This window comes from Parambassis ranga, chromosome 3, assembly GCF_900634625.1.
Source record: "Parambassis ranga chromosome 3, fParRan2.1, whole genome shotgun sequence".
NCBI lineage: Eukaryota > Metazoa > Chordata > Actinopteri > Ambassidae > Parambassis > Parambassis ranga.
The window spans coordinates 9,876,523-9,898,857 of NC_041024.1; the positions used below are offsets into that span (position 1 = coordinate 9,876,523).

The 22,335-nt window shown below is 41.9% G+C and overlaps 3 protein-coding genes across 4 annotated transcripts; 1 reads left to right on the plus strand and 2 right to left on the minus strand.

Moving 5' to 3' along the window:
* Positions 1-115: 115 nt before the first annotated feature.
* Positions 116-15,175, minus strand: galns (galactosamine (N-acetyl)-6-sulfatase). Its single transcript, XM_028402623.1, has 14 exons — positions 15,043-15,175; positions 14,821-14,944; positions 14,573-14,647; positions 14,367-14,469; positions 13,647-13,790; positions 12,897-12,963; positions 12,306-12,433; positions 12,086-12,225; positions 11,895-11,998; positions 8,806-8,948; positions 8,424-8,526; positions 4,778-4,899; positions 1,208-1,325; positions 116-468 (listed from the first exon to the last, which is right to left on the minus strand). Exons 1-14 carry the CDS (start codon positions 15,142-15,144, stop codon positions 382-384), a joined length of 1,560 nt encoding a protein of 519 aa, XP_028258424.1. The 5' UTR covers positions 15,145-15,175; the 3' UTR covers positions 116-381.
* A 411-nt stretch (positions 15,176-15,586) lies between these two features.
* trappc2l (trafficking protein particle complex subunit 2L) lies at positions 15,587-17,013 on the plus strand. The gene is made up of 5 exons (XM_028401717.1): positions 15,587-15,654; positions 15,891-16,063; positions 16,368-16,455; positions 16,679-16,758; positions 16,848-17,013. The coding sequence occupies exons 1-5, from the start codon at positions 15,622-15,624 to the stop codon at positions 16,891-16,893; spliced, it is 420 nt and encodes a 139-aa protein (XP_028257518.1). The 5' UTR covers positions 15,587-15,621; the 3' UTR covers positions 16,894-17,013.
* Positions 17,005-21,180, minus strand: pabpn1l (PABPN1 like, cytoplasmic). 2 transcript variants are annotated; one of them, XM_028401716.1, is made up of 6 exons: positions 20,946-21,180; positions 19,262-19,388; positions 18,705-18,772; positions 18,507-18,613; positions 18,327-18,414; positions 17,005-17,653 (listed from the first exon to the last, which is right to left on the minus strand). In XM_028401716.1, the coding sequence occupies exons 1-6, from the start codon at positions 21,015-21,017 to the stop codon at positions 17,327-17,329; spliced, it is 789 nt and encodes a 262-aa protein (XP_028257517.1). In that variant the 5' UTR covers positions 21,018-21,180; the 3' UTR covers positions 17,005-17,326. The 2 variants fall into 2 exon arrangements, with proteins under 2 accessions (XP_028257517.1, XP_028257515.1); XM_028401714.1 differs by having other exon boundaries at positions 19,253-19,388.
* Positions 21,181-22,335: the final 1,155 nt, after the last annotated feature.

Genomic DNA, 22,335 nt, shown 5'->3' on the forward strand with positions numbered 1-22,335 from the left:
CACAAGGCAAAGGTGTAATAAATATAAATATTTTGTCATGTTTGTGCTGTTCCACTTTATGTCCTAAGCATACATGTAAATGTCTGCTTAAGAAAACAGTCTGCATACAACATAATAAAAGTACATGTTTAATAAAAAATAAAAACATCTGTTAACAGAATCAATCCTATAATGAATAGTTTTAATTTTTAGACCTGACAATGCATCTTATTTTCTGTTCTGCACCATTAAAGACACATTTTAATCATGTAACTAGGACATTTATAAATCACTATATTGCTGTTATACTAAAAACAATCCCTTGGTCATGGTCCCTTTCTCCAATAAAATGTGTGTGTGTGTGTGTGCATTCAGGTTTTGCTTCTTCTTCTTCTTTTGCTCTTAGTGTGGCCAGTCGCACTTCCATGGTTGAGATTTGGGCACTTTCAGACACTTTCTTAACTTCTCACAGCCGGCAGGGGCCCAGTTCTGCAAAACAGAGCACAGAAGTAGGACGCTATCAGCGCTTTGCTGCACTACTATAAACTGTTCATCAGTTGTCTGTCCTGTCATTAAATGAATATTTATCGGCACTTTATTGAACATGTCACAGCCTTTGAAAGTTTCATGTACTGTTATGTCATGTCATTCAATCTGCTTAAGGTTTCACTCATCATCATCATGACTACATATTACATAGCTTTCTTGAGACAGAAGATGTCTATAAACCTAGAATACCGTAAGAAAAGACAGACGTCAGTGTCTGTGTTTATTCCATTGCCCACAAGGGGGCAGTGCTACCACACAAATAAATATAAAACAGCGTCACTTCCATGATTTGGTGCGGGAGACAAAAGCCACAGCTGACTTTACGCTTCTTTAAATAATCCTAAAACAGATTACTTTAGAAAAACACAGATGTACTAACAAGGTTAAAGGGTTCAGACTGAGGTGATGATAACTTAAGAAAAACAAAAAAGCCATGACAGCTTCTTCTTTTTCTCTGAGACATTGATTTTCAGATTTTAGAAAGCCTGTATCAGTGTACCTATGTACGTATATATTAAACTGATAAGGATAAAAGATAAGCTATCTAATTAATTGTAATATACAAAACAAAAAACTTGATGGCTGCTGATTTAAAAGGAACATACAGTTTCTTTGGCACAAACTTAAATTAGACAATTAGAGGCAAAATCTGTATGTTTTTCGGTCATGTGAATCTCACCATCACTGCCACATCACACATGTTCAGCTGGGGGATACCGGGCACCAGAGTCTTCTTATGCTGCTCCACAACTGCAGAGATCCTGCTCAGGACATCCTGGTACTCCTTAGTCAAAACACTGCACGCAAGATACAATAAACATGGCTTAGTATTAAGTATTATCTAAGTTTACTTGAAACTCATTTTTCAATGATGAAGAAAAGGCAAATTCTCATGTGTGTTTACTGAAAACACTTGATTGTTAAATAATCTGCACAACCTTTGTATATAAAATTTATATAAAAACAACCGGACACAAACACTGAATTATTTTAGAGTGAATTGAAAATTGACATGTTTACACACACTTCTGACCCACATTACTTCATGCAGGAGGCAAGATGTTTTGATCATTCATCTGAATGCAAAACACATAATCCCTAAATTTCTGCCTTTTTGACAGAAGTGTTTTCACATGATGTGATAAAACATTACAGCTTACAAGCTTAACTCAATATATGAGCATGGGGACATGCTGTAGCTTTCAAGAACGAAAACAGAAACATAAACACACGCAAAGGCTGTCCACTCAGGGGAAAGCACAGTGAGTAGCGTGAACTGTGTAACCCCCATCACATCCCCTGTCTCTCAATTACTGCTGTTGGACAGCAGTGAGCCCGAGCACCTCTGTGCATTATTATATTCAGAGTGTAAAACACAGGGGCCCTGAAGGCTTTCAAAGGAACGCTGCTCTCAATAGAACCTGTAGGGTTAATGGGCTGTGTGTGCGTGTGTTTGGGGGGAGTGGGCGTCTGGTGGCGTGACACAGGGATAGACAAATATCAGCAGTGCAATTACACCCCTGATACACTCGCCGGCAGCACCTGTGCCAGCCTTCCATCCTCCCTCCACTGCAAACCCTACCCTCTGATTGGCCCCTAGGGAACATGTGCATGTGTGTGAGGTGAAGTGTCAATTAGAGTAATAACCCCGGGCCCTGTCCAGCTCACACCTACCCTCCCTCTTAGATCTCCCACAGGGCAGCAAGGCTTCCTCCATCAGCCAGCACCTGCTCCTTTCCTTGATACTCACTCTTTACTTTCCCCCTACAATTACTTGACTGGTAGAGTGCTGCCTGCAATTACTCTTTCTCCTTGTGTGCCACAATTGTCATAATCTTAATATCTATACATTTTAAGCCTAACTGATAGGGACAAACCTGATTGCTCCCTTTGGTAAAGAATCAGGCATTCAGATTAAATTGCTTCCGCTATCTAAAATCGTGAATTCCGCGTTTGCCCGATCTGGATCAGCAAGAGGGATATTTCATTCCCCTCCTATCTGTGCCTGCTACTGATTGTTGTGATTCATTTTGTGATAAGTGATGAGGCAGCTTAATAGAAGTAAATGTAAAGGAGATTTATCAGACTGCTGTAAGTATTCAATTTCTCCATACACGTGTGCAAGCAACGCACGGCGTGTGTGGAGAAAGTTGCAGGAGACACAAAGTTTTCTATTGTTTTGTCTATGCACTGGAAATCTTACAGTGCATACCTCTAAATCAAAAACTAATAATATCATTTGTTTATGCCCCCTCTGCAAACAAATAATGAAAAGCCCACAGTCAGCACAGCTCATTATCATGATTACAACCCTTAGCTTACTAGTGTAGAGGCAAAATCTGGAATAATAAGCAGGCTGTATGCAAATGGAGTCTTTTGATTTATAATGTATGGCACCCAAGGGGGATGGGGGCATTGCTCAGGTGTGTCACCACTCTGATTACTGATTCATAACACTATTGCTGGGACTCATACACACATGCACACACACACACAAACAACCACACAGAAGCAGCAGAAGGTGGGGGAATTGAGGAGACAATCAAATACATCTGTCCTGCCTACCCCTCCCCTCCACCATCTTCCCCACCCTGGTGGAAATTGAGCACTTCAGTGAGGACTATTGATTGGGGACACAAGAGCTTGGTGGCAGGCAGCAGATGAGGCTAAACTGTACAGGGCTGCCTGCAGTGTTAGGGCTGGGCTGGGCTGTGGATGACCAGGGGGGCTCTGGGGACGTGAGCCGAGGTAGGTGGTGAAAAAACAGGATGTGTTAATCTTTGGACATTAGGTCACAGAGATGGAGGGAGGAGTAGAAGGCGAGGAAACAAGGTTCTGAACGAATCCACTGCGGTCAAGTTAGGTAGAATGACCACCAACACAGGCCTCATCGTCTTCTGGCTCCAAGCACATTCATGTGAAACATCAAGAGCAAGACAAGAGCCAAACAACCACATATCACAAAACATCTTTCCTGGATTGCATAATGATATTACACACTGCTTCCCTTTGGGATGGTGTGTGTGTTCTTTGCTGTATCACAGCCTGCGACAGTAGTGAAGGTATGTGTGCAGACAGGCCCTACATCATCTTAAGTGGCTCTTTAGGTGCCGACAGAGATTAATGATGGCCAGCCAGCCAGTCCAGCTGGGGGACCTAAGAGCACACGGACAAAACACACACACACACACACGTGTATACACACACATGCATTTAGCTAGGATGAGGGAGAACGGTCCCAGTGGATGCAGAGGGACAGCAGTGAGAGTGGTGAGAAGTAAGCTGAGATGCACAACAGCGAGTGGAAAGAGGAGGTGTAACAGTAACAGAGGATAAATACTGAAGATTAGTATGAAGACTGATGAAGCACAGTGCCTGAGCTGTGGAGAGGTCACACAGCTCTGTGCTGTGAGGGGCAAAAACTCACTGACCCCTCTTTCTGCAGAAGTAAAAAATAAGTGGGCAGTTTTGGTTTGTGTGTACACAGCACTCAGCACAACACATGGCTGCATATTGATTGGTTTTTGCTTTTTTTTTCATTCTTCCAAGTGAATAGCAAGGCTAAAAGGTGGGCAAATGAAAAACAACATTAATGTTTTATCATCCAATCTCGCTCTGAGTTCGAGCAGGAAGCAAAGGAGAAGATGAGGCCAGAGGAGAATACGAGAGGCAGAGCTGCAGAAAGGAAAGGTCAGTGCAGAAAGGAGCCAAAGCACACAACAAGAATGTTCTCTCATCAAAGTAGTTTGAGATTGCGTGGTTGTACCTTTTCTTCTAAAAGATCTTGTTAATAAAATCTGACAAGTACACAAGTATAAAGAAGATGCTGCTCTGTCTTTGTATCCTTATTTAGTAATAGTTCAACCTTGGCTCTTTGTGTCCTTTGGCGTCACTCTCCTCTCAGCGATTCTTAACTCTCCTTGGGGCTGAGGCAGAGCCACACAAAATACATTAAACAGGACTCGCTCTCAGTTTAGACTGGAACAATTTATCTTGCTATTTTAACCTGCAGCGGTGCACCGGCGGGTTGAGGACCAGATAGTGATCTTTAAGGAGCTGTTTGCAATCACAAAAGAGAAGGGTGTAATCAGGCGCACTCTAGCTGAGTGGATCAATCCGCCACCTTCTTTTTTTTTCATGCTTACTTGAAAATGACCTTCCTATACCCACTCCTTTCGCAACACTTCATTCCTCATTCTTACATCTTCTGTGCTTCTCCTGGAATTCAGATGTAGAAGTAGACACTTACCTGAGTGGGTACTTTTCACCAGGATCCCGCCCCAGGTGAAAAATGATTGGCTGCAGTGTGTGCTCTTTCTGATCATGGGTTGTTACACCCGGGACCTCTTGACCTGGACAGAAGTTTATACCCTGTGAAAGAAGACAGACAAAAAGATTTCCTTAACTATGTTTTCAGTGCAGAACATGTGTGTGTTCCCTTTCTGGCAGTTAGTGAGTAATTAAACAACTGCTGTCATACCTGTATTCACAGAACCACTTAGAGAGCTGTGTGTGGTTCTATTGTGGAATAAGAGCTAAGCTAAACTAGCCAAACCAGTTTATATTCAGGGCTCTGTGTTGGAGTAATCTGAGAGACATAAAAACAGTAACTCAGAACAGACACAGATTTCACTTTACTGCTCTTGGACTGCGTTAGGAGTACAGCTATTAGATCAACTCCCCTTTGGATGGATTATTGCCTTGGAACTGTGGAAATGTCTTTGCTGTATATTCTTGTGAACACGAGCCAGGGATTTTCCACAGGTGTTTATGTTGTGTGGTTTTTCCACATGGTCGGCTGTAATCCTCTGATCAGAGTTTCTTTTTTGTCTCGAGGATGAGATACTACCTTGATTTTTCTACCAGAGGCTCCATCGTACATTTTTCTGTGGTCTGCTTCCCTCTCTGCTGCTACAGCTGTTCCACCTATTCAGCTCTGACTAACCACTTGGTGGTACCACTGTATCATGCTGGTAGTGTGCAGCATTCTGTGGCTACAGTGATTTGCAGCTGAATTGTGGGTAATGCTGTAGTTTTAAGATGTAAGTGTACAGTAAAATAATAATAAATAATCATGACAGATTGATTTAAAAAAGTGGGGGAGAACACTGAAGATCCATGTGCAGTGTTTCTGATGTGTTTTTTACCTGCCTGCTGCCGCATCTGTTTTTAAAACACAAATTACCACTCAGCCAGAATCCTGCGGCGGTTCCAGGTCACTGCTTCTTGTTCGTATGATGGCATCAGACTAATCTACAACAAGAATGAACAGAACTGGCCCTGTCTTGGCTACAAAACTTTGATAAATTATTTATGAAGGGTAGCCTTTCTCGACCACAATTGAGGTCAGTCCCACAGGTAAGAGAAAAGTGTATTTGCTTTTACTTACTCCGCCATAAGTGTAACAACTAAACTTTTACTTTTAGCATTAAGCGTTCTATTTTCAGAGGTCAATATTTTTATTAATGAATTAAAATTTTTGTTGAAATACAGAAAAACAAGGATTCTCTGCGCTGAACTGAAGAGTTCCGAGTGTTTAGATTTAGCCTGTCAGCCCCCTGCCTCCCTGGGCTGTATGCTTAATCTCACTGCAGTGTGGTCTATATGTATATTGTCTCCCAGTTGGCTGTGTTCATGCAGCTACTGTTAGTACATCTTGAAGAATTTCAAGTCACTCGCAAAAACAGAGGACTTTTTGCTGCCTCCTCTTCATCCCTCCACGCCTGCGCTCCTGCTCCCTGTCTTCATTCTCAGGAGGCCTGGCAGTGATCGCAGCCTGATTGAGTCACACTCACTCCTCCAGAAGCCCCCTGGAGATCTGCCCCCTCCTTCCAACACAAACACACTTTTGATGATCACAACTAATATTGAAAAAGCATTCATCTGTAAGGCACTGTCGCTGCCCCCCTCTGAGACCACTCAACAGAGCACCTCAAAATACATATAGAAATAGAGTGAGTGAGGATAGAAACCCACCCGCCCTGCAGAGCCTCCACTGATCCAGACTTGTCCTGCCTTTGAAGCCAATAGCTTAGAAATGCAGAAAAGAATGAAAAAAAAAATCATCTCAGAGAAGCAGCAAGAAAGCCCTGCTGCGTATATCTCTCCGACTCCGTCTCTTATACCCAAGATATTACAGCGAGAACTCCGTATCTCGCATGACATTAAGGCTATGGATACAACAGCTTTCAAACTGGAGCAGAGCCATCGTCATTACAAGATAAGAAGCCAAGACATCCAGGGGTGCCTGGGTGGGGTTTGGAAAAGGAAATATTTGGTGTCAATTTTAGGGATAAATTGGAAAGATCACTTTATGTAGATTGTGTATTAAATGTTTAAATATTTAAAAAATGAGAGATTAAACAATTTTGGAGTAAAGGAACTCTTTTGTCTTCTCTCCATCCCACAAAAGAAAAATGAAAGAAAAATTGATAATGATAATGTCATGCACTCCTATCACAATGAAGCACAGTCTGTTATAAGAAAGAATAATCCACTAACACGTCTTGGAAACAAGTTCTTAATCACCTGACAAAGTTAAAAACACACTATAACAGGTGTCACAGGGCTCCCTATGTGGACCGGGTTACTCAGCAATCCAGATACTAAGAAGCCACAGTCATGACAAACTATATTTCACAATATTAACATCACTACACTGCCTCAGAGAGTCTGATGAGAACCATTTAAGCCTGTGAAATTTCTCATTTTCCTCATGGCTGAGCTGCATGAACGCAGCCAGGACAGAGCAATACATCTCCCAGCTATTAACCTGTAATTTCATTCTTCTTCACAGGCACACATCTTCCCTTGTTTATTTTTTGCACCAAGGGCCAAGAAAGTCAAATTATATTTCAGCATTTACCAAAGCAGAAGAGAAAGTAGGAAAATATGAGTCTTATTCCAGTGCTGAGGGGACTTTATCATCCTTTTCTACTGTAAGACGGGGTTAATCTTTAAGGGTCAGCATCATTTTATCAGTGAACAGAAGAAAAGGAATGATTATTACTCTACTTACTCCCACCAAAGAGAGCAAACCATGGACCTTTCTTCTTCTTCTAAAGCTGATTTAAAAAAAACAATTTAAAATTGAGTACATGAGTAGTTTGTTTAGATTTTTTTTGATGTTTATAACATGTGTTGGGAATTTAACTTTCCCTGTTAGGTGCTCAACAGTCGTGTAGGGAAACAGACACACACAGAGACATTAGTATGGGGACCTGAACATGTATGTGCGTCGCTCTTTCTCTTTCTTTCTCTCCCATGTACACACACACCAATCGATAGGCAACTCACAGGCAATCAGACGCCATTATTTGTGAAGTTCCGCTTCAGTTCACATGAGTTGATAAAAGGAGGCTACTATTGATTCAGCGGCCCTGAAGGAGAGAGCAATTTAAGCGACCGATGGGGCATAAAACAAACTGGATCACAGGAAAAGCATAGCTGTGGAGGGAGGACAGGAGGACATGTACTTATGGACAGAGGAGAGAGAGGGAGAGAAACATCCACTTTCCTCTCAGGTGTCAGATTTCACATTTCTCCTGATGCATTTAACCCGCACTGAGTTGATGTAATTATTATGGTTGAGCTCTATGATGCCCAAAGAACAAGCAGGGAACGCGGATATGTAAATGGAGGGGAAGGATTTCCACTGGAGTCTGAACAAACAAGTCAACTGGTTGATGAATGATGGAAGTTGGCTGATGTGGAGGCTCTTCATTAAGATTCATTACACACTGATGTACACAGCAGTCAACTGATGAGCCATTTTCAAGATAACAACAACAACAGACAAAGTGTTTGAGTAAGATTAGGAAAGACAAAAAAGGAGGAGGGGGATGTGGCAAATAAAGAGCTGAGGAAACAGATGAAGGGACAGCATGGAGTCTTACACTTTTAAGCTCCTCCCATGAGTTGCTCCAGGTCCAGTAGTGTGCCTTGTATTGTCCGAGCCTCACGGCCATCAGCTCATTCCCACGGTAAAAGAATATTGGCCTGGTGTAAGTGAAAAGAGGAAAAAACTCTTACTGTGGTAACTATCTATACTATTGACTGTGTTTTTGTGGTTGTTAGTCTTTTTGCTTTGGATCCTGGTTAAACAGTTTTAGTATATTGTCGTTTTTTTTTTCCCCTTACACCTTTAGTGTAGACTGGTCTCAGGTCTTTTAAGCTCAATGGGCATCACTTACAACACCAGGAGCAGGGCTCTGTTAGCTTGTTGGGGAAATGTAAAATTAAAGGTCACAAACTTCTTAAATCAGTGTGTGTGCTCACCTGTTTTGGAATGTGTCGGAGCCATTGAGCAAGACTGGTGTCAGGTCTAGTCCATCCAGGGTTCTGTCATTTGGAGCGCTGATGCTAGCCAGAGTCAGACTGGTGGTAAACAGGTCCATGACACTGCCAAGTGTGAAGCTTACCTGCAAAAGGAAGGGGACATTTCAGAGAGCTCCTCCACAGTCTCCATACTTTACAAAATATATTCTCAAGAGAACACGCACCACCCCAACGCCATGTCTCCATCTAGAGAACTAGTCTTTTGGAAATTCAGCTTATAAGTCAGTGAAATCAGGAATGACTGTGGTCACAAAGTGACAATGCACAGTCATGATAGGGTACTCACATGCGTGGTAGTGCCTACACATGCAGTGGGTGCATTTCTTCACTCTCTTCTCTAATCTCTGCATGCAGGTTTATTATTAAAAACTCCATAATGTCTCTCTTTTAGATTCATTTTTTTGTGGGAAGAGGAGGAAAAAAAAGGAGGAGTGAAGAAAAAGAGGAGAGGAAGTAAGGAGAGAGGACAAGGCCCGGGCAAGCAGGCGGCTGAGGCTGGAGCGAGCTGGTGTTTTATCTCCTTCTCCCAGTCCCAGTGAAAAGCTTTATTTTATTTATAAACTTTGAACTATTTTCAGATAAAATGCCATTTTTTCGCTGTCATCCTTGATCTTCCGTTCCATTCTCTCCTGAGCGGGCCTTAGAGGGAGACGGCACGCTCACAATCAGATAGCGCTATCAGGGTTCTGCAGCTGCACCGCCATGTGCCGCTGTGCTCCTATCGACAGCCAACACACACACGTACGCACCACACACAAGCTCCTAAGCACTGAAATGAATTCCCTTTTCTTCTGTATCCACAAAACTAGCCACAGACAAGACTCTGCAATACATTCCATGATCTATCTGCACATTCAGACACACACACAAACAAATTTAGTCACTTAATTCATTTTGCTTTCTTTTTTTTTTAGTCACACAGACACACACCAAAAAAAAGACAGGACAAAAGGACAAGAGGAGAAACACTGACATTTAGTTGGTAATAACTTACATGAACAAAATCCAAACTTTAAAACTCAGACTGCTCTGACAGAGGAATTTATCTCATCTTTTATTCACTTCATTTATTAGCTCTGCCTTTTCTTCTTCAGCCTATACTGAACTCTTTTATTTCATTGGCCTTCATTCTTCCCTTTTTTTGTCTGAATCATCGCTCTCTATTAATGTCACATTCTCCCTTTCTCATTTCTTTCTGTGTTGTTATGCTGGTTATCTGAGGAGGCAGTGCTTCTATCCGCGTCTCTGCCACTCTGCCTGTGTGTCTGCTGCCTGATAACCCAACAAAAGGGATTGTGACGCTCAACAATGTTGCAGGCCTTACGGCCCACCCACCTCCCAATCTTTGTTCCTGTGCAGTGCATCCAGCCACTACCCCTCATCAGCCTGGGTCCCTCACACCCTCAGGCAGTGCAAGAATGCTGAATCTTCATCTGGGTCATTCCACTACACCTTAGCCATGTTCCTGATTTGTTTGTTTTTAACCCCTTACATTGGTTTATCAATCTGCTAAAATTATTTAGGCACTAATAACAGCTACATTCAGCTCACAATGATAGAGAATGCTCCTGAGTCACCTTAAACATTACTGTGAAAAACATATGTCTTCATTTTAACTCTTTAAAGATGCATCTGTGTTCATTCGGGACAATAAAATTCCAGAAATCCTTTTTTTCACAAAGGCTTGCATGCTTGTTATTTGTTTCCAGCATTTTCCTCCAAAAGCTTATAGGCTTTTCAATGCACAGATCAACAGAGATTTCAGAAGACTACCAAATCAGACAGGAACCCTGTGCTGTCTCTGTCCATCCTCACAAGCAATACAAACTGATCCAGAGCTGTAGAGTAAAGTCGCTCCAACAAAGCAGCTTTGTCATGATAGCCCCAGAGAGCTTCAATGAGGATCCACAGACACTATTTCACTACCCACACACACACACACACACTAGGTGAGGATGAAAGTTATCTGTCAAGCAGCTAATCAGACACACAAAATCATACAGAATGATGTATGTGTATTCACATAGGCTCAAACAAGAATTGCAGACACACACTGGTCAATTATAACATGGCACAGGTGCAAGGAAAGCTCTGTGAACACAATGATGTTTCTGGCAGTGTGGCGGTGCCTGGGCCTTTAGTGCTGTTCTTCCTTTTCTCTTTTCTACACCCGCCACCTCTTTTACTTCTTCCTTGCTTCCTTCCCTGCAACACTCCCCCACCACACACACACACACACACTCCACCCCACCACCCCTCCCGTTCCTTTATCCTGAGCGCCTGGCATATTCAGATACTGAAGTCCTCATTACGGCTCAATCCAACCTCAGCAAACACACAAACAGATTAGCCGCTTAAGACGCTCCCAATCCCCCTCTCCCTCGCTACTCTGCTGTGCTATCAGGCCCCAGCACAACCCTGTGAGATGAGCCAGGGGCAAGGCTTACTGCAACTGCAGCCTCCGCTTGCTCCTCCACAAAAATCCCTCTGCGTCACAGCCCCGTGTCACAGCTGCCCCTAATACAATTAAAAGTCATTTGCAGAACGCACATGCTTAGGGGATCACGGTGTGGGTGGGGGGTTAAATTGAGGAATGGCAGGGGGGGTTCAGGCATTAATTCCAGCCAAAAATATTTGAGGAAACAGTGAAAAAAAGCACCCTCATGCTTTGTGGCCATATTCACATATTTGTCTTTAATGTTTGTGCAGTCCAGACGCTCGATAGAAGTTAAACATAGTTGAGATTAATTGGTAACTGTGCCAATGGATCAGAGTGTGCACATGTAAATTGGTTAATGATACACACATTAAACAAAAAGCAACAATCACTCGAAAGAGAGGATTAGTGAAATAATTATTCCTTTACGGTCAACCTGACTCACAATACTGCACAGTGCAGTTTCAGCTTCATGTTGACAGGCAGAATATAAAGGTGCAATTATGCTTGCTTGGAGTTTGTAAACCAATCAAGTCACAGCTTAAAACTATCTCGCTCCAGTCTAGAGAGAACATCCTCAAGGTTTTCCTACCGTGCCTTCTTTGATATGTCCAGGCCACCAGGCAATAGCAGGTTCTCTCATGCCTCCCTCAAAGGTGGTCTCCTTCCCACAGAGGAATGGCCCATTGCTGCCGCCTGACGAATCAGATCCGTGCAAACAGAGAGGAACGAGTCAGACATAAACAAAAATACACTACAGTCACAAAAAACGTTAATCCCTACTTTCATTTGGGCCAGACATCACAGCTGCTCCGTTGTCTGATGTGAAGAAGACAAAGGTGTTATGATCGATGCTTAGACTCCGCAGCCATGACAAAATCTGACCGACACTGTAGTCCAGCTCCATCACTGCATCTCCATAACTACAGCACAAACACAGTTCAGCCATACACTCATTTATAACCTGTGCAAGACTGTGGGTCCAAGTCAGTATGTAACATACCGGCCTCGTTGGCTTTTCCCTAGGAAGCGTTTGGAGGCATAGACCGGAGCATGAGTAGCATCTGGTGCCCAGTAGAGGAAGAAGGGCCGCTGGGCCTTAGTCTGGCGAAATATGAAGTCAAGACCTTCCTATAAAAAGAGACACAAAAACAAAGAGGTGCTAACCACCAACCACAGTGGTATGTATTCCAGCCTTTACAAAGGCCTAATCCCCAAACAAATGCACTTCATTTCATAAGAAGTCTGGTGTGCCTGAGAGATTTATCCTCTTCTGCTGCTGTTGGTCACGAAAAGTAGGGACAAACAGGGAAAGTGTGCCTAAAAGTCAATAATTCATCCCTGTTGGTGAAAGCATAGCATGGTAATGACCAAAGGTTGTAAACAGGCTTTGATTGAATATTGAGTTTGTTATAGACAATTTTTCTTTTGTTGAGTCTTTTTTATTTGGATGGCCCAAAACCAATTTTCTGTTAGTGCATGTTATGTATTCTATTTCATCCGTATCCTTGGCAAAGTGGGGTATACCTGATGGAATCTCTACTACACTGAAAGGGCAGCGAGAGAGAGAAGGAACAGGTCAGCCTTAACTTACCATCAAGTAGATCTGTGTGAGGTTTGATTCTCCAGTCTTTCTGTTAATCTTAAACTCCTCATAATATCTGGAAAACAAGTGAGAACACACCAAGTCACCTCTATTCTGTTTATCTTCCTGCTCTCCCAGTGACCCAATGGTATCAATCTGCCTGTAAATTGACTGAAACTGCTCCAGACAATATCATTAAGACAATAGCGGTACATATCCCTCTTGTTGACTGTGTTTGGAGGAAATTTCGGTGAAAGACATATTTGGAGAGTCTCAGCAAAGCTGAGCAGAGGGAACAGTTATGAGGTGTTGCTGAAGCGTGTCGCGGCGAGCGGAGAAGCAGTGACAGGCGTCTCGTTCTTACGCTTCACTTCTTCCAGGTGTCCCCACACACAGCCAACGCAACCTGCTGTCTCTTGAGGGCGTGTGTGTATATCTGTGTATATGTGCTTGTGTTTGTGTGTGTGCGTGCGTCTGTCCAGGGCCCAGGTATGCAGTGCTGATTAAACCCACGGCTAAGCGAAAAACACGCCCGGCTGCCAGTTCCAATGACCCTGAATACACATATGGCTGTTTTGGGGAAAACAAATGGGCGGAAAATGGAATACACAAGCACAGCTGGTACAGAGAAGGAAAAGGGGGGGGGGCATTCAACTCGTCCAGAGGAGCAGACAGCCAGAGTATTCCACTGAGTCATACAGAAGGAAGACTAATTTTGTGTACCTGTGTTGTTATCTGAGTGCTTGAATGTGACACTACCTGCCAAGCATCTCTGAGTTGTTGTAGACAGGGATGTTGGGTCTGAGGCTGTTGTTATAAGGGCCAAAGTGGCAGTTTGGTGCACCAAACCATTCATCAAAACCATGCTCCAGAGGTAGGTACTGTGGTCTGTGGCCCAGATGCCTGCAGTGACACAAAAAACAGCACTCACAGTAAGGTGTGTAAGGTCAATGAGAAACCCATGAGTCATCCCATAAGTTGAAACCTAAAATAATCACTACATATTCTGCCCCATTTATATGCAGATTTTAAATCTTCTGAGACTGAGAAACATTTATAACCAACAAGAAATGATTCATACATTTTTAGCCTAATGTTAAAACCAGCAGAGTTTGTTCACATAGTGACAGCAGGGCTTGTGTAGATGCTTGCTTTTGCAGTGTTGTATATTCGACTTGTACAACACTGATTATCGCTGTAAAAATGGCATCTGCCAAGGTCCTTGTTCAAGTAATACAGCCAAAGTTAAGCTTCAGTCTTTTCAACATCATAACTTTTTATGCACATAATGCATGGATGCATTGGTGCATCAAAAAACAGAAAAAAATACTTTATTTACTTTTAAAAAGAAATTGTCATACAATGCAGAAAGGAATGCAAATCACTGCATCAGAAATCACATTAAAAATACATAATATTATTATATTGTACAAGTAATAAGAACTCTCTAAAAAAACATGAAGAAAGAAGAAAGCTCACCACTTGCCAACTATCTTGCTGACATAGCCCCTTTTCTTCAGCATCTGAGGTAACAAAATCTCATCCTTGGAGATTCCTCCCACTATCTCCTGTGGTGTGTATGCTACAAATACACAGATCAAAATTTAACGTGCAGAACGTGCACTCTTACAAACACACAGATGAAAACTGATTTGCACAGTAATGATAAACTGAGAAAAATGTACCATTTCTGGCGTGAGCATTAGTGGTGTAGAAACCATTTCTGACAGGCAGACGTCCAGTGAGAAGTGCAGCCCTGGCTGTGGACACACACACAAACTCAGCTAATTGGATATTTATAAAAAGTAAGGTTTACAGAGCTCGACTCACAACATGGATGCTACAGTAAATGCCTAGATTTGACATGAGATTGTTGCGTATTGCAAAACAGGAACTGCTTATTCAGCTTCTCTTACATTTTTGTGTAACTCACATGGGGAACAGAGGGGGTTGGCAGTGTAGAAGTTTGGAAGCAGCATTCCCTGAGCTGCCATGGCATCCAGATTGGGGGTCTCTTTGGAGGGCTGGCCAAACACCCCCAAGTCCCCCCAGCCCATCTGAGAAACAGTGGAAAGTTTATTAAACAGTCTATAGGAACACTAATCTCCTGAGGTGATGTGATGCTTTTAAGAACAAACACAAAAATGTAACTTACGTCATCCATTAGCATGATGATAATGTTTGGAGGTGGAGCGTTTGAGAACGCCAAGGAATAACATGTCATTGCACTAAGAAGAATTAAACTCAGAGCAGACATTGCATCGCTGAACTGTGGTCATGTGAGCACCAGCTTTAAGGAAGTAGGTTGTTGCCTAGTGTCAAGCAAACCACGCCCATCTTCAGCGCAATACGTCGTTCTGAGAAAAGTGTTTATTTTGTTAATTATGTTTTGGGGCTGACATTAGATTTGTTTATTTTTCTTTTGTGAACAAATGAATTAAAACGTGAAATACCATAGTTGCAAAATTGTTCCTTGATGACTGCTGCATTCAAGAACCGCCAACAAAATCCTGTGTTTTCGACACATAACTTAAAACGTTAACAGAATTAGCAAATGTATACTTCTCCATGTCGCTCTTAACGTTTAATGTAAATATTTTATAAAAATAATTATACCGAAGATCATAAATACGTGAAAATCAACTAATGAGGTTTCTCTCTGAAACCTTTTCCGACAGCTGTGAACGCACCATATCACGTGACAGCAGCTGACAGCTCAGAGGAAGAACACAACATGGCGGTGTGCATAGCAGTAATCGCAAAAGAGGTAATGCTTACTGTATATATCCTATCTTTCACCCACGGGTTATTTCTCTTAGCAGTAAAGGTTTGTCCTTGTTCTCCCAATCGCTTTGAAACAAGTGTCAGCTTTCTGTTTACGTTATAGTGTCCAGCAGGATGAAAACTCCCGAGAATGCTAACGTTAGCATTGTTTAGGCTGCTTGTTTGCACTTACAATTAGCCGCATCATGTTTGTGTGCCTGTATTAATGCCTCTTTCTAGAACTACCCGCTGTACATCCGCAGTGTGCCAACTCAGAATGAGCTGAAGTTTCACTACACAGTGCACACCTCTCTGGATGTGGTGGAGGAAAAGATTTCATCAGTGGGTAAATCCATGGGAGACCAGAGAGAGCTATATTTAGGGCTGCTCTACCCAACTGAGGACTATAAAGTGTATCCTTTGTGTTGTATAGTTGTTACAGGGCTGGGGGTACTATAGTCAAGGTGCTTATCTTTTAATTAAATCATCTTTATTTTACTGAGGTTTAGACTGTGATCTGATGTTAATTAGCCCATCTTTTAAACAAGATTCTGATAACACATTTTATTACTTGGTCACATAAATACAGGTGTAGATGCTATTCAAGGAGGTTAAGATGGTTATGTACTTCCCTATCACCTTAACACACACCATGCTGTCTTCTTAGTCATAATGGCTCTCCTGAGGAGAGAATAGCCTTGACTTGAAAATAAACAGATATGGGTATGTAACCAACTCCAAGGTGAAGTTTGTGATTGTTGTGGACTCATCAAATACATCATTGCGGGACAATGAAATAAGAAGTGTAAGTTTATTAAGTTTTCTAATATATAAATAATAAATATACAATCTATATGGCTTCTCAGTTCAGATATATGACTGCAAACGTGTATTTTTTTGCATGGATAAAAATTTTTTTTTTTACCTTTGTACATAGAATTTATTTTATTGCAGTAAAAGATAACCAAGCTGCATTTGATTAGACAGTTTGTCTTATAAATATCTTAACTGTTCTCTCCATTCTCTAGATGTTTAGAAAACTGCACAACTCATTTACTGATGTGATGTGTAACCCTTTCCACAATCCTGGAGATCATATTCAATCCAAGTGAGTTTTATATAATTTAATCTGTTACTGATGATTGCTTTTACAGCTTTTTTTAGAAATGTTTTTAACTGTTACCAATTATTTTCCAGGGCCTTCGATGGTATTGTTTCTGGAATGATGGTTCAAACTGGTTGACACCCCTCACATTACTCCTGCTGAGCTTCTCCTGTACATAAATGCCATTAATATTTTTGTTTACACATTGCTTTGTTAATTGAAATGCATCATTTTTGATTAAACTTATTGTCCACCACTGACTCTTTTATTTATTCACTTACATAGGAAAGAAATAATTAAACGAAGGATTTATACATTACATTGCAGACAACATTCAAATGATTTTGTAAAAACACATGCATCTGCATAACAATTTCAACATTGTCCCATGCACTTACAGCAACAGAAGTTTCGTAATCCAGCACCTGAACCCAGTCTGCTTTCTTCAGGTCTCACCAAGAGAATGGCTAATTCAAGAGAACAACGTAAAGTAATCCCCACGGTCAATTCTGGACCTTTCAGGTGACACTCAAAATCATTAGTCTAAAATTCATCACATCTGTGTATGCTGCTAGCGCTGTTGGGGGTAGTGCTGTCCACTTGATCCTGGCCCCAACTCCTCTGATGGTGGCGTGATGAGAAGAAGACATGGGTAACGTTTAGGCATCTGTTCATTGTAGTCCATTTGTCCCCACTGTCTCTTCCCCATTGTGGGTGCGCCATAGTAAGGGTGGGGTGTCTGATGTTGTGGCCTAGTTGACTGGTACCGGAATCTTCCTCCAGAGCTGTTATTGTATCGAGGAGGACGATAACCACGGCCTCTGCCTCTGGAGTGGCCTCTGTGTCCTCCCCTGTCTGTGGTGCTGATGCCAGGCATGTTGGTCCTCTTGGGCATCACCTGTCAGCCAAAAGAATGCTTTTGTTGACTGATGTGTGTTCATAATCATGATGATGTAAGATTACATTAATTATGACTGAAAACAATGAAAATGTGTTCTTGGCTTGCTTGCAACAAAAAGTTATAAGTTATGTTTTTGTAGTTTTAAACATCTTTCTTTAACTGCGTAAGGCCAAATGCTACTGCTCACTTCCATTACTAGCAATCATACCATAATATGCTTGCTAGCAATAGACATCACTTAAGTCCCAATGGTAAAAAAAAAAAATATATATAATTTTGACGCAGACTCCTATTTCTTTCCTATGTCAAATCAAACATGTGCCCTCAACCACTTAGGTTAATCTCACAGGTTAGTACTAATGGTACATTGTCATTGCTAAATATGTCAACATGAAACTTCTCTGTAGTATTACACTGTATGTCTGCAGTACTCATGCTCAGCCCCCCCAAAAAATATGTTTCCTCCCTTTACAGGTTAAGTTTTAGCTCAGCTTTTTATAAACTGGTGTGTCTTGCCCAAGACTGCATGTCTGGGTAAGTGTTTGTGTTAATATGTACACTCTGTAATGAGGCAAAAAGACTGTAACTTTCATTGCATTCTTATGATGCAAGTTCACCGAGATCTGACCAGCATGCGAGTGTGTGGATAAACTAGTTTGGCTAATCTCACCTTGAGGACTCTTCCTCTGAACAAAGTCTCATGTAAACCAATGGCGCTCTGCACAGAGTCCCGATCAGAGAACTCAATGTAGGCAAAGCTGTAAAGGAAACGGTATGAAAGGCAGCAAATATGAGTACCCTTGTATAGTAAAACAGTGGAAGGTATGAATTATGCACTAGTTGTACCAACCCTTTAGGATGACCAGAGAACCTGTCACACAGGATGGTAACTCTGTTAACGGGACCACAACCATTGAAATGGATTTCAAGCTCATCTGCGGTGGCTCCATAATCTACCTGGAGGATTTGTGCAACAGTGCGTCAGATCAGAGCAATGATTAAAAACCATGCCAGATGTGAAGTAGCAAAAACACAATTTACAACTCACATTTCCCACATACACTGATCTGTTGTCTGCATCTATCCTCTCCTCAGGAGTCATGTTGTAAAAAGGTCCTGTGGAAGACACAAAACAGTTGCACATGCAACACAGACAATGTGCTGTTTATACAGGGGGTTACTCCATCTTTGACAAACACATCTCAGAATCAGACTCCCTCCTGACTGCATCACTGTTCTGAGGAGAAACCAAAAAAAAAGGATGGGGAGGGGAGGGTGACTGGAATGAGGAGGCGCACAGAGGCAGAAAATAGCCACAGGCAGCAAGGAGGACACTTCTGGTTCTCTGGAGCTCACTGCTTCGTCTCATTGGGCAGTGATGAGGCACATGTGAGCACTGTTGTGACCACGGAGAAGCGTCCCAGGTGTTAGCCAGATGGTGAAGGATTGTACATTACCTCACCTGCCTGAAGGCTGTGATTCTTCACACCTGGCTAAAAATAAGTCTCTGAAGGCTTCCCCAATGGATGAGTATTTAGCTGTACACACAATGGCACAACAACAACAACAAACCTCTTGGCAGAAAAAGACACATACTGGCCTCACCAAGCCGAGGGCTGCTGGTCAGGAGCTGCATGTCCACTGCATCACACCCGTCTTCCTCCTCCTTAAGTCGTTCTGCCTCTTCTTCCATCTCCAGCTCCTGAACCCTGGCCTTGATGGCCATTAGCTCCTAAAACAAACAAGCAGCTGAATCCACTGTGGCCTGAACTAATGACACAGAAATAGGCGTAGTTACCATTAGATCGTCTGTGTCCCACATTTTAAAATGACCCGTTTGGACCCCCGCACATTTACTAAGTAGTTAACTCCACCTAACGATTGCTCGTGAAAAAAAAATCAGTTTCACTTGATTCATAAGAGAATAACCTCACTAATGAAATCCACTCCAAGTTTTCCTGGTTCCCACAGCGCTACAATACCGTTACTATAGTAACGGAGCTGACGAAGCCTTTCATCGAGCGAGCGTAAAACACCGCAAAGAGAACAGTTAGTGCTGTTCGAAGGAGGTAACGTCACAAGGTAAAAAATAAAATAAAAAGTAAAAATAAAGACATGCATATTTTTGTAAGTTAGTATTTTTAGTGTTTCAGTATCTGCATTAAGCAGAGTTTGGTTTATGGTCCAACAACTTTTTGAAACTCTGATAAGAACTGTTTTCAAACAAAATATGCTGTTATTTCAGTGATGACATAAGCTCACTTATATCAGAGTCAGAATTACTTTATTTATCCCCGAGGGGAAATTCTTTAATTAATTTATTGGTTGTTAATTGAAAAGTAAAGCACAATCCATCTCTATCTCTTGAGGTTGGTACTGAGAGTGAGTCAGAGGCAGGGCCATCATGTAGGGCCAGTGGAGGAAGTTATTGCTGAGGTGAGTGATGACGGGGAAAACTCAGTCTGGTGGGCATGAGGGAGATTTGCCAGCATTTTGTCTCTGTAAATAAGAGAAGGTGGCAAATATAGAGGCTTTGTATAATCCGTTAGTGTAGTACCACCAGTGTGGTTGACAAAACTGTTGTTTCACTTGGAATTAGTTTCTGTATGTCACCGTGTTTTAAAATCAATGAGTTTTTGTTGAGTCTTTCTCTGAAATAGTCATTGAGTTAAGTGTTTTACCTGTAAAATCGGTGTTTAACAACCTGTTTAAATCCGCAGGAAATCGCAGCTACTTCATATTATTATAGGCCTATTGTATTTCATAATATACTAATGTACTTTTTTTAACCACCACCTACAGAAAGTGCCCCCCCCCCCCACATTTTTAATGCTTCCTACGCCACTGGACACAGTTAACTCTTTAAAGTCACTAAAAAAAAAAGAAAATGTGGTGACTTCTGGTCAAAGACTTGAGGTCATCTGTACTAAAAATATAAATATCAATGTAATGGCTGTGAATCCTGATATCAGATTTTCTTATTGTACTGCAGATCTTATTTTAATCTGTAATTTGGATTTACCTGAGGAGCACTAATGCCCCCAGAATATCATCAGATTGGGCTATCCTGGAGTTTTGAGCAATCTGGTTCATTGCCAGTAACAATAACGGCCACTCCATGCATCTTGTATCATTAGCTTGAATAGGATGTGGCTGGCTGATGTCGTGTTTATCACACACCGTTCACCACGCCGCCACATTACACACGTTTCCTCCAGCGTGACGATCTCTATAATCGCGCGCCCCACAAACAAATAAACGTGACAAAGAACAGCAGGATTATGCTCACCAGGTCCTCGGTGAAATGATCTCCGACGGACTCGCCCTCCAGGTAGCCGTACTCCAGATGATTTTCCGCCATGGTCACTGCTCAAACGCAGCATCTGCAAAGCTGACTGCAGCTCGCCAAAAGCGCCACAGAAAATACCTCACACACAGGAAGCAGAAACGGGTTGATGGTCCGTAAACGCCACACCTGGCAGCATATGAGGTAAGCTAATAGAAATCACCTGTGAATGAGAGGCATGACGCGCTGGACTGATTGACGAGTGGAGAGCACGTGAGGGTGCTGCTGGAGGAGGGCCCCCCCCCATCCCATCACCCCTCCTCACCCCGTGAATAAGCAGGGGAAAATAAAACCAGGCCATTCTTAAAATTTATATTCTTTTAGATTAAATGATCAAATGATGTAGGCTAAAAACAAAATGTGTCTGACGTGTGTGTCTTCCTTTTGTTACCATGACACTGTGATAGTGATGCAGCATCCACACTATGTTTTGCATATGTCACTCTTCATATGTGTTTTGTGTGCACATATGCAGTCATTCTGTACTCCTAAGTTTTGAGTGGAGTATGAAATGATGGACATCTCAATGGTTGACATGTTGGCTGTGTATGCATCCTGCTTTTTGGTGATTTGATTGAGTCTTGATGTTTAACGTGCATCACTGCTGTAATGTCATATCATGTTTTTTGTTTGTTTGTTTGTTTAGCTCTTGGCATCTGTAGACACAAGAAAAACAGGATGATCACAGTATGAATGGCAATGAGTTATTTTTTCTTTTTCTGGGATTATGCCAGCATTTAAAGAAGAAAAGCAACACATGCTGAATATGTCATTTCATGTTTTAATTACACAGTTACATTGTTCAACACAGACAATAACCTGAAATAGAATGTTTTACAGCTTCACACATCCAACAGAGCGAACAGTTAAAGAGCGGTATTAGCAACAGGGAGGAAAGCATGCAAGAAATAAATACAAATCAGAATTGAATTCTTCTGGCACAGTTTACTTCATCTAAAAATGGCAACAGGACCGTCTGAAGAAGGAAATTAAAGAAAAAAGAGAAAAGATCCTCAAAGCGCCAACCTTTCCTATAGAAACGTGTGTTTTTTTTCTGTAATAATGTATTGCACAATACAGTATAGAATGCTTCCCTACACATAGAAAACCATAAACTTTGTTTTCAGTTTATGTAAAGGTAAAAACAAGACCATCCTGAGCCATGGCTTTTGGGAAAACAAGTGCTGTATCCACTGTTTGCCACCTTAGCTTTCTAGTCAACAGAGCCTGTTTCACAGGAAGGACGTGTCACCATCAGATAAGCTTTGAGACTTCATTAGCAGAGTAACTGGTTGGGGTAGACAGATGCTAACCTGCTAGTATTTGTCTTTAT